Raw genomic sequence first — 12,426 nt, forward strand, 5'->3', positions numbered from 1 at the left:
AAACGCTAGAGGGAGACGTGCCAATTTCCGATCCTATCACAACACAGAGCTGGGGATAATAATTTTTTTGCAAAAAGTTTCAGAAACGGGTACATGAAAAGTGTTCACGAATTATGTATGCCACTGGCTCGGAAAATGTATCAAGAATAAAATTGAATGGGTTAAATTATAAACATATATGGGATTCATTTACACATCTTGATAATGGTCGTCCTTCCCAGTGGAAGCACATATCCCAATATTTTTGTGTGTTTTTATCACGGTCATTCTTTACACTGTATATAGCTATCCCCTTAAAGGCCAAGTCAACCTCGGAAAAATGTTGATTTGGATCAATAGAGAAAACTCAGAGAAGTATAATGCTGAAAATTTCATCCAAATCGGATGAAAACTAAGAAATTTATGACATTTTAAAATTTCGCTTATTTTTCACAAAACAGTGATATGCACAATTTAGTCACGTGCAAATGAGAGAATCGATGATGTCCCTCACTCATTATTTATTTTGTTTTTTTTTAGTGTATGAATTATACAATATTTAATTTTTTACAGATTTGACAATAAGGACCAACTTGACTGAATCATAAAATGTTAAACAATGGTAATTCCACAAGTTCAAGGCAAAAAAAAACAACACTTTGTTTCACAGGACAATGAAAAGAAAATTAGAATATTTCATATTTCATGTAAAATACAAAAGAAATAGTTAGTGATGTCATCAGTTCCCTCATTTGCATAATGACCAGGATGTTCATATAACTATTATTTTTAATTAAAGCAACAGTCATAACTTTCCTATTTTACATCCGATTTTGATGAAATTTTCAGTGTTGTGCTTGTTAGATTTTTCTCTTTTTATTCAAATCAACTTTTTGTTGAGATGGACTTGTCCTTTAATTATTTTTCTGTAATGTGTAGAACCTCGAGTGCAAAATTTAATCTTACTTTTATGTTCTTGTTAAATTTTGTTAATTCGTACATAATTTAATGTATTTTTCCTCTTTTCTGTTAACTTTGCATGTTTTAGTCTTCGGACTGTTTTACAATATCTTTTCATAATAAACCGAATTGAATTGAATTGAATTCTGAAACAGAAGCTTAAAATGAGAATGTAAGAGTACATTCATGAATTATTTGTTAACTTTCATTTTACATGTTGTCAAAAAAAATTCTCTCTTGGAGATCGAGCGTTCGGGATTTGGCTCATACGAAATCAATGACATCCAAATTTCTCCTCCTTCTTTCTCTTTTTTACCCCTTTCCCCTCCTCTCCCCCCTCCCTCCCTCTCTCTCCGCCCTTTTCTCATTCTCTCTCTCTATTTTATTTTTATTCTTCTTTGAAGTTGTATACCTTTATATTTTGCATATATGAATGTACCATATATATTTTTTTAATCCACACCAATAAACATTTAGGCCCATTGGCGGCGGAAGCCAACAAAATTAGGGGGAGTCCACCTGAAATTTTGGGATGGACACAGGTAAAAAATTGGACAAGCCCCACAAAAAAAGGTTATCAACCTAAATTTTAGGAGTGGCTAACCAAAAAAATGTTGACAAGCAAAAAAAAAAAAAAGGTTATCGAAAAAAATTTAAGGGGGGACACGTCCCCATCTGTTAATCGCAATTCTATTTTTCTTTTAACATTAGCCCCCTCCCCCCCAAAAAAAAAAGCGAACAGACCGCTAGTATGCCCACTAGAACTGTGTTCAGGGGTTTCTGTTATTTTTCAATGTGACCACACACAAAAAACAAAGATGGGACAAAAAATAAAGAGGAGTGATAAAAAAGTATTTAATCCCAAGTGCGGTGCTGAATCGCATATGAAAAGATTGAATGGGGCAAGCAATGTGAAAACAGAAGGGTTATTTACCCCTTTATTTTTTCCTTTTAATAAGAAAATAAAGTTACCTTTTGAAAACACCAACTCCAGTGTAACTTATGTACTATACCACTGCTGGAGAGTCCTTTCACACCACAATAAAAGATCACTTAAGAAAAAAAAAGTTTTGGTTTTCTCGTCCGAAGTTTTGTTCTTGTCTTGTCTTTGGTTAAGTCGGCATATGCAGACTTGTACTCCGCAACTTTATTGATGTGTGTGAGATCACCAAGTAAGCAGGTCACTTGCTAGGTTTTTGAGTGAGTTTGGATTTGAAAGAGTCCAATGAGGTTATCAATGTTGTGTCCATGTTCACCTGTCGTTTTACAGGAATTGATCATATTTTGATTATAATGTTAATATTTCAAAAGGGTAGCTCAAATTTATTTGATGATTTGTTTTGAAAATCGCTTTCTGAAAAGGCCTATATGAATCTAGAATGATTGCTATCCTAGCGTAAATATGAGAAAATCTTGTATTAATTTGCGCATTATGATTATGTTGAAAATCCAATACATAGGGTCTCTCGGTATGCTCTTTTATTTACTTCCTAAGTAGAGATGTAATAGGTTTATCTTTTTCTGTTTAGGGCATGTTTCTTAATGCTGAGGAAAAAAAAAGAAAATTATCAATGTAAACTTTTTGTGAATCTTTTTTACTTCAGTGGTGTCACTCACTGACAAAAAACAAAAAGAAAAAAAAAACACACACCAAAAAACGCAACATGTTACTGAAAGGGGGACATGAGTCATGAACGGTCATGAACTCCTCTGACCGTCGTGGGGGGGGGTTGGGGTCATGGCTCCCAAAAGTTTCACCATCAAGAAGAATAAGGGAAAGGAAAAGGGGTAAGATACAATGTTGTTTTCTGAATATTATGTAACAATCTATCATAAAATTAGACTTTCATTTCAAAAAGGTAATTTTTCTGCTTGCCCTACTTTCTCACTCCGGACTTATAAGAAATGTTTTTCACACACGACATGTTGTTTGTACCTCTATTTCTATCCCATCCCTCACATTACGTAACTGTGTAACTCTATAATGCACCTTTTACTCCACTTAGGGCCTTGGACCACCCCCCCCCCACAGAAAAAATATGACGACGAAGAAAAAGAAGGGAAGGAAACATGGGAAATAAATTATTTTCTGATTATGTCAGAATCTTTCACAAAATGAGATTTTTACTAGAAAGGCCAAAAGGTTGGCTTTCTCACTTCGCTCGCATTGTTTTAAAATAAATTTTGCCCCATATAATATACCTGGCCCCCTCAAAGTTTTTGGCTCATTGTGTTACTTCTGTTGATATTTTAGAAAATCTTGTCTTACTGGTATTTTTCTGGACTTCTCATAGTCCTTTAAAATGATCAACGTTTCATGAAATGCCTTTCTACAAACTTTTCATTATGAAATTCTTGGAGTGGTCAAGAAGTTATACACAGAAATCAACTTGACCTCTTTATAATGACCTTATTTTTCTTCGTTTGAGTCAACTATCTTCATTGCATTATGAGTTTAAGTATTTCTCCTGTAAAAGCCTTGCCTTTGACAAATTCTGTATGTTTTACATTAGTGTGTTTCTTTATCAAACTCTAAATGCCTTTTTTGCAATTATTACATTCTTTATAAAAATATTTAAAACAATATCATCTAAATGAATATGTATATTTTGTGGAATGTTTAACTATGAAATCAATTTGAATCAATGAAATCAAACCTCAGTATGTTTTCCTCCATGTTACTTTATATTAGTTCTTTCCTGTATTCCACAATGGTTAAAACAAAGAATATACACAAGGAGTCAGTGGATATCGCATTAAAAATATATTTTCTTTATTCAATAGAAATATAAAGAATAAATTACTCACTTGCTTAATTCATGCAACTTACCAATGGAACATTTAGGCAAAGAAAAAAGTTGTACTCTATGAATATTCTCTGATTGGAGTATGAACAGAGAATAGAGAACTGTCACATTATGTGATAAGAAAAAAAAAAAACTTAGGAACTACTGGGTTGCTTTCATAGAGATGTATTATCTCTATGGTTGCTTTTGATTGCATTTTTTCTGCATCATACCCTTACACAGTAAAAACAAAACTGTCCAAGGATATTGAAGGATCACTTTATCACCTTAAAATTTAACTCTACATGTATTTATTAATGACTATCATCTCTACCATAATCAAAGCCCAATGTTTGAGAGGGCGTTGCCAGAAGACACTTTCAATGAATTGCAAAATTATTTTGCAATATGTACAATTGATAGACTAACTTTAACTGTAGTAAATAGTTTTACACACTTGTTGTTGCATGTAGATTAGCAATCAATTTGTAATTGATTGCAAAACATGATTTTTTTTAATGTTTAGTTGGTTTGGGAACCTCAAATAGATTTTAGTTATATGCAAGTTTCTAGTAATGTCCAATAAGAGTTGTGTTCTATAAAACCTATTAATAATAATAATTTAAAAAAATGAAAAACTTCTAATTCATAATGAATTGTTTTATAGACCAATTCAAACAACATCATTTCAGCAGCAATAGCATCCCATTCCTGGGAGTGTATATTAAAAGTTTAGTGAGACAGTAGCACATATTTTGAACTATTATTTCAAATGATGATTCATTACATAAAATAAGATTTAAAGACAAAGTATAAATCACTTAACATCATCATGTTAAGCACGGCCCGCAGGGAGAACAGTTTTCAGAACTGAAGTGGCTACCCTAGGTAAAATATGATATTATTATCATCATTATTAGTATGTGAAAAGTTATGTAAGATTTTGTGTTACAATACACAATCTGAAACAACAAGTCAAGGTTGCCAGAAACTCATTATTATAAGGAAGGCTCTTCATAAATTACCAAGATTGAACAGATTTGTTTTTTTTTAATCAGTAGACATATCTAACACACAGTATCAGGCACTTCAAGTGTGAATTTGAAATATCTGTCTCTTTATAAACAAAGAGTGAAATTAAAGCAACAAAATTAATCAATAGAACAGTGCCAAAAAAGACTTCTCTGTCCTTAATCTTACTCTTTGTGCTAAGAAATCACAAAGTTCAAATTGTATATTTGTACAAATCGAAAAAAGTAAGACACGTTTCAATTCGTAATACAAGGCATGGAACAACTTCAATATTAAAGCATCAATGTTACAAATCTTCATAAATAAGTTAATGGCAGTAAAGTTTACAAATAAATCCTATATTTACAAAGATACTGTACATTTCAATTCATGGAAGTTACTCATTGATGTATGTACAGTCATGTATATTTGCACATTAAACAAACCGCTGATCCATAGGATATACTTTAAGGAGTATACTGTACATTACCCAACAGGCCTTTATCAAAGTCTTTGATTTCTTGGTCTAAACTGAGGGCAAGCAAGGACTGCTGTACTACACAGTATGCAAATATACCAGGCTTGGAGAAAATAGAGTGGGGAATTACTTATCCAAGGTTGAATAGGCAATTACTATATATTTCTTGAGGTGTAAAACCCAAAATCAATAGTAATAGTAATATTCGTATAGTAATATCATAGTAATATTTAAAGTAATATTGCAAGTCAAACTGATATGATAAAATCTAATTCAGGATATGGAATAGATAGAGTCCATAAATGTTGGAGCATATCTTTATCTTTCTCATGGCAGTCACCACTATTATTCAAATCAGCCAGTGTCGTCCCAAAGCGATTTCAGACAATAAGGCCTAATGTACCCAGAAAGTAACTTCAGATAGCAACATATGCACAAACATGCACATAAAACACCATAAACTTCATAAGATACATGCTACCATCTCTATAACATCCAAATGAAATGACACCTTTCTGCTTTTAATATCTATAACAATTTTTCTGGAAATTTTTGCACAGAATAAGATTCCGAAAATATATCTTGCAATTCTTAAAAATGCTTTAAGTCCATTGATTCATGTGGCAAAGTAATATAAACAAAAATATTAGCATTGAGTTCAAATTACAATTACAGATGTAAGAAAAATAGTGATAAAACTTGTCTACATACACATGTATGAATATTTGTTCTTTCTTACATGATATAGCACCATTGTGATGTAAAGCATCAAAAATTCGGAGCGTAATAAATCTAACTCTCCTCATAAAATTCCTAATAATAAATTTGACAGTCCAGGGCCCTATCCCATAAAAATTACCATTATTGTAACTTTGTCATCCAAAGGCAACCACCATCGCAATGATGCTCAACAACCAATCAAACTCAAGGATACCATATAAGTTACCACAGGATGGTAAAGTTACCATAATAGTAACTTTTATGCAATGCGGCCCAGGAGCTCGTTGCAGAAAGATTTGCAATCAAAATCAAGTCCAAAAATCTAGCGCTACTTGATTTTCAACCAATGAAATGCGCGTATGAGAGATATTACGCTTCAATTTTGTTTAAAAACACAACTCTTTCTGCAATGTTTCCAGGATATATAACATCCACCATATTCTAGAAGAATTCTGTCAGCTTATTTCAGTACAGTCAATAGGTATTTGACCCATCTTTAAGGCCCTGTCTATGGATACCATCTACTACCATTAAACATCAAACATGGTTGGAAAATTAATTTGAACATATCCAACTTTAAAGCAGCTTACGCCCTTAGTCATTGTCTAGATGTAAATCTATATTTAAGTTGAAGAAAGATTTCAAAATGTGCACATTTGTTTGTCTATAAGTACCATCAGTCAGCATTATGTCCAAACCCTATAAAGCCAATATTTCCAATTTCCAATTGGAGTACACACTCAAAGGGACATGTCAATCAATAAAGACAAATTGCCAAAAAACATTCATTTTTTTTAATTTACCCCGGTTTCCAGTATAATTGAGAGGGATATAATCATTTTTGGATGACTTTCTCAGGTTCTTTTAAATTCTGTAAATGGCTTATAATATTTGACACTGACTTACTATTTTAATTCATACTATTTCAAAGAGCCTCTTTGAAAATGCAGTGTCCAACTGCATGACCGCATCTCTGAGTGCCATTTTACAGTGCTGTTCATTAATTAAAAAATGCTTGATTTCGAATTCTATCACATATTTGCCGCTGGCCAATCAGATGTCACTATCTAATTTTTCAAGAAAAATAGAATAGTTGCTTTGACCTGATCACTGATAGATATTTGAAAGAATGGTCCTATCTGTATCAACAAATTCTAGAATACAATGGATACCAAGCTGGTCTTTTCTGTATATAAAGTACTGTTTACCATGCACTACAACTGGAATGATAATATAGAAAATAACTCATTCTTTTCTAATGACCCAAGTACTTTTGCTACTTGCACAATAACAGTTTATCAATCAATCAATCAAAAGAGTTTTTCAATCTAAAAAATATTAGTTTTCTTGGCATGCACAATATATGTTTTCAGTTAAAAAAAACAAATAACATGATAAACAAACAATTTCATGATGTATCATGGGAAAAATATTTTATTTTCAATAAGAATACAAGAAATATTTTGTGAAGTAATTCAAGAATAGGCAAAGGTAGTAGTTGTGCTGCCTTAGGTGAATCAAATGACTGCAACGTTTTTATAAAGTTTGTCTGTAGTATAAGCTACATGGCCCCATAACACAAACGGTTGTGATCAAAGTCAATTTGAAAAAATATATTTGGTTACTGTTCAATCATATCAATAAAATGGGTAAGCAACATTGACCATTGATTGGTCATTGACATTTTGAAATTGATTGCAGTCCTTTGCGTCAAGGGATCCACATGAAAATAACCGAATTAATTGAATAGAATATGTATTTAAATGTGTCTAATCGCTGCCCATAGGAATCAGGACAGAAAAACTAAAACTTCATAGCAACTGCTCCACTCAAATCGATCAATAACAATTTCTTCACAGATGACTAAATTGAGTTTTAATGACTTATTCACCAAATTTATGTCCCTGACTAGCTAGTTGTAAGCAGTGTATATTAACTTATTTCAAATTGAGAGTATAACAGTTGTTAACAATTGCACATGTATCTAAAGGTGGAGCGTAAAACTATATAAGATATTTAAATGGGTGCAAAAAATGTTAATAAACTACACGTAGACAGATTCTCAACTGCAGTCAAATTGAAGACTCTGCCGTAGCCAGTTCAGAAGTAAGCACTTCTAAGATATGCCCATAATGACCTCTGTGACCTTTGGCCTCATTATCTAATCAGATCATTGTCCCTCCAACATGCATATATGAGCAAAATTTGAATTTGATCCCTCTAACAATGTTGAGAACAAGATATTTCAATGTAAATAATGACCCCTTGATCTTTATATCACAAAAAAACTGATCAGATCATTACCACTCCTATGCATAGTTACACCAAGTTTGAAATTGATCTGTTGAACAGTCCTTGAGTTATCAGCAAAAACACAAATGGTATAGTCGGGCAGAGGGACAACCCAAAAAGTATTAATAGACCTAACAACTACCTACGTTGTGCAGAGTCATAAATATTCAATGGATATCAAATTTACGAACATACTACCTTAAAGCTACACTGTGAACTCTTATTCAATATAACATCTCTTCATTTTAAATAGACATGTCCACATGCAAGAAATTGATTTCAGGTCTCAGCTGAGTTTATAGTAAAGAAGGATTTAATAGAAAGTAATTTTTCAGGGGAGGACAGCTTTGTATCATAATGGCTTGGCCTCTAACGATGGTATCTTAACTGAAGTTGCTGAAGTTGACAGATCATCCCCAGGTCTTTTTGCTGATGTCTGAATGGATAGAGGTCTATCACTTGCTTGTGGTGTGCTGGTCACCTAGGGGAATCAAATTTTTTGACAAAGAACAGAAAAGAAGATGAATTACATGAATAAAATACTGAACATTGGCAAAAACAAAGGCCTAATTGTACATACAAACAAATTCAGAAGTTTATAAGTTAATTGCTTTAGAAACATATGACTTTGTCAAGATATACCAAAGAGATTCTTATTTATGAGGTACAAATTTCTTAAAATGAAAAAGGGATAAAAGTGGTTTTATAAGGATAAAAATGGACAAAAATAAAATAATAATGAAACTTCCTTTAATATACACACATCAAACTGTTTCCCAGATTACCCATATTGTTTGATAAAATTGCAATAACAGTGTGGTGACGAGGTTAGTAAATTTGCTGCAATTCAAAACCTTGCAACCCATGCTAAATGAACGCTCTTTCAAGGAGTTGTGGTCAATTGGATACAAGGTTCAAATCCTCACAAAAAAAAGATGTACCACATTTGCAAGAACTGGATCCCCTGGCTCTTTCCAAAGCAAACAAACAATATAACATGACATTAATATGTTCTTCAGCCAGGAGACACACCCAAGAATACAGGGATGAATAAAATTGACCAACAGAAAATATGATCATAAAAAATAATTTAAAAAAAATGTAATCACAGCAAAAAAAGTTGTTGAATGAAATGAAATTTTAACGATCATTACTACGTGGGCAATAAATCGGCCACCAGATGGATTTAGGCAACTGGTCCCAGTGTGTTTTCATAAATACATTGTGAAGTGCTCTAGGGCCCTGTTGCATAAAAGTTACTATTATGGCAACTTTTCCATCCAATTGTAACTACCATGATAACAATGGTCAACAGTCAATCAAAATCAAGAATTCCATGCAAGTTACCATTGCACAGCAAAGTAATGGTAACTTTTATGCAACGGGGCTCTGGTATTTTGATTAGCGGGATTGAATGTCCTAATATAACCTAGATTAAAAAATAAACAAACAAAACAAAAAATAGAAACACTGCATTCAGATGCTTCTTCATAACAATAAAATTATCTACCTGCACAAAGATCAGGGGGATGTTTCACAAAGATTTAAGTATGACTTAGAGTTGCGCTGAAATGCTGACGCGTACATGATATGCAACGGACGATCTTATTGATTGATGCGCGTAGTGCGCATCCTTGTGGCACGATCTGACCAATGTAGTCAAGCCTTTTAAACCGCATGCAACTTGGCATTTAAGTGCGACTCTAAGTCATACTTATATCTTTGTGAAACACCCCCCAGATTTCAACTGTAGCTGACAGGAATCAAAATGATTAAGATTCTTACTTGGCACCAAGAACATATCACCAATCATTTGTAAATAGTGTGTACCATTCTAACAGCTTCATGAAAAGCCATCCTGATCACATGTCCAACTATATTTACATCAGCACATTTCCATCAATGTTGTCCTCACTGAGAAATTGTCATTTGATGAGTTAGTATAGTTACAGTGCTTCTAAGCCAATAAAAATTTAGGATTTCATTGACATTGTCAGTGAAGGGCAACACATCATCAGTGACAACCAATGTTGTGAACTTTTATTACTATGAACTTTTATTATTGTGAACTTTTTACTGATTTGAAAACATCAATGCTGGCCGCACAGAAATGTTAGCCTAACAGAATGCTAACAGTAAGCCCAGTCACATCTTTCAGATTGTGAAGTCAAAACATTTATTTCAATGCATTGTTGTAACATTAGGCATCGCTACCAAATATCCAATTGCAACAGGGCCTCTGTTAGCGCGATTGTCCGCGCCAACAATGTTTCTGTGCGGTCAGTACAGGTTGTTAGTATTGCAGTCCTTAACAACAAGAAAGTGAACAAGGACAGTGAGAGATCTTGGGTTAGAATATAGACAATAATAGAAGAAAGGATATAGTTGTGATTAAAGTGGAATGTCCCACCTGTTGGCATGCGACATGCAGCTGAATAGGCGGCATTGGTACATTTCTTGTGGCTGTCGTCGTGTTCTTTCCTTCTACGTTTGCTAACAAGGGGATCACATAAACATGCATGAATGTTAATTGAGTTACACTTACTTTGGCCCAAATTCAAAACGAGGTTGAAACTCACACCACAGAAGGGATTTTAAATCCTTTTATATTGTCAAACAAATTGATATATGCACAAAGCATCTCAATATATATTATCAGAGTCAGTGTGTGCATGGTTAATAAATCTACTCTTGGGTTTTGAAACAAGTGGTTTAAACCTCATTTATGAATTTGGGCTTCTGTGTTCATAATGCAATTTGGGACTGAAAAAGGATGAATGAAAGTCAGTAATCATATCCCTAAAGTCTGTTCTATTAGAGTATTTATAAATCAGAAACTTACATGTAATAGATCTTTTGAAGATTGGATCTGATGCATTTCATCCAAGAAATGCAACGTTTCTGAACACAAAGACACCAGTTGAGATTAGTCGAGTAAGTTCAACTTGCAATTTATGTAAAATCATTACATTGAATAGAGTCTGTATTTATATTTAGACTTAATATATCCCTTTGGATTCATTAAAATACTGGAGGACGTTTTCAAAGCTTGACATATTTATGCCTGTCTACAGATGTCACAATACATGAAATATTTTTCTCGTCAAGAGATCAACGTCAATGCTATATCTTCAGGTTTAAATCTAGGTTTCTTTTCTTTTGGCTTTCTTTTTTTTCCTTCAAAAAGTGCATGAAAAACCATAAAGCTTTTAATTATCAATTACCAGCCACTGTAAGAAAGCTTCCACATATTCAGAGACTGAAATCACATTCAATGTGTTATACTATATAGTCAAAATGACTAGATAATAATGTTTATCACAAATAAAAACAAAACATTTACAACTGCAGTTTATTTGTTTTTTTTGCATTGCTTTTTGCTTTATCAGTTAACAGAAATTCAGAAAAATTATTTATTATAAAGGGGTGGTCAAAGCTGAAAGTTTTTATAGCATAATAAATAGAGTAGAATTCACTGAGCAAAATGCCGAAAATTTTTGTCAAAATCGGACAACAAATAGGAAAGTTATTGAATTTTAAAGTTCAGTAATATCTTGTAAAAACAGTTGTCATGAATATTCATTAGGTGGGCTGATGTCACATCTCCACTTGTTCTTTTGTATTTTATTATATGAAATTAGGTTTATTCAAATTTTTTCCTCCAAGAACTAGAAAACTTGGATTGACAACTGATTTAGTGCATTAGATATTTATTGCTGCAACTTATTTCATTATAAGGGAGACATTATTATTCACACAAGTATGAAATAATAAAACAATTATGATTTTATATAATAAAAACATAAGAAAACGGAAAGTGGAGATGTGACATCATCAGCTCACCTAATGAATATTCATGACGACTGTTTTCACAAAATATTGCTAAACTTTAAACTTCAATAACTTTGTTATCCGATTTTGATGAAATTTTCGGCGTTTTGCTCAGTGAATTCTACTCTGTGTATTAAGATATAAATATTTTCAGCCTAGACCACCCCTTTAAGAATATGAAATCATTTGAAAACCATCACACCGTCATTGATTTTGTGGTTTGGTTCTGCGCACATGATGTGATCGTGGTACAGAATAGATGTCAATATTTAAGACACCTAGATAGATATAATAAGCCTTAGACAAAATTGGTTAATTTTAAGCAGATATTCAAGTTAGTAGCTGATCACTAGGCTTTGTGTCTTTACT

General features: G+C 32.8%; 1 protein-coding gene across 4 annotated transcripts in view; it reads right to left on the bottom strand.

Annotated features, from left to right (window-relative positions):
- Positions 1-6,284: 6,284 nt before the first annotated feature.
- LOC121418654 (serum response factor-like) overlaps positions 6,285-12,426 on the bottom strand; it is a 31,937-nt gene continuing 25,795 nt past the window's right edge. For 2 of the 4 annotated variants that reach the window (XM_041612632.1, XM_041612630.1), the window contains 2 exons: positions 10,637-10,719; positions 6,285-8,707 (listed from right to left, as the gene is read on the bottom strand). In XM_041612632.1, the coding sequence (XP_041468566.1) occupies positions 8,579-8,707; positions 10,637-10,719 (212 nt within the window). In that variant the 3' untranslated portion in view covers positions 6,285-8,578. Of the gene's footprint in view, positions 8,708-10,636; positions 10,720-11,068; positions 11,128-12,426 lie in introns of all 4 variants that reach the window. The other 2 variants (XM_041612631.1, XM_041612633.1) reach the window with 2 other exon arrangements.

The sequence above is a fragment of the Lytechinus variegatus genome, chromosome 7, assembly GCF_018143015.1.
Source record: "Lytechinus variegatus isolate NC3 chromosome 7, Lvar_3.0, whole genome shotgun sequence".
NCBI lineage: Eukaryota > Metazoa > Echinodermata > Echinoidea > Temnopleuroida > Toxopneustidae > Lytechinus > Lytechinus variegatus.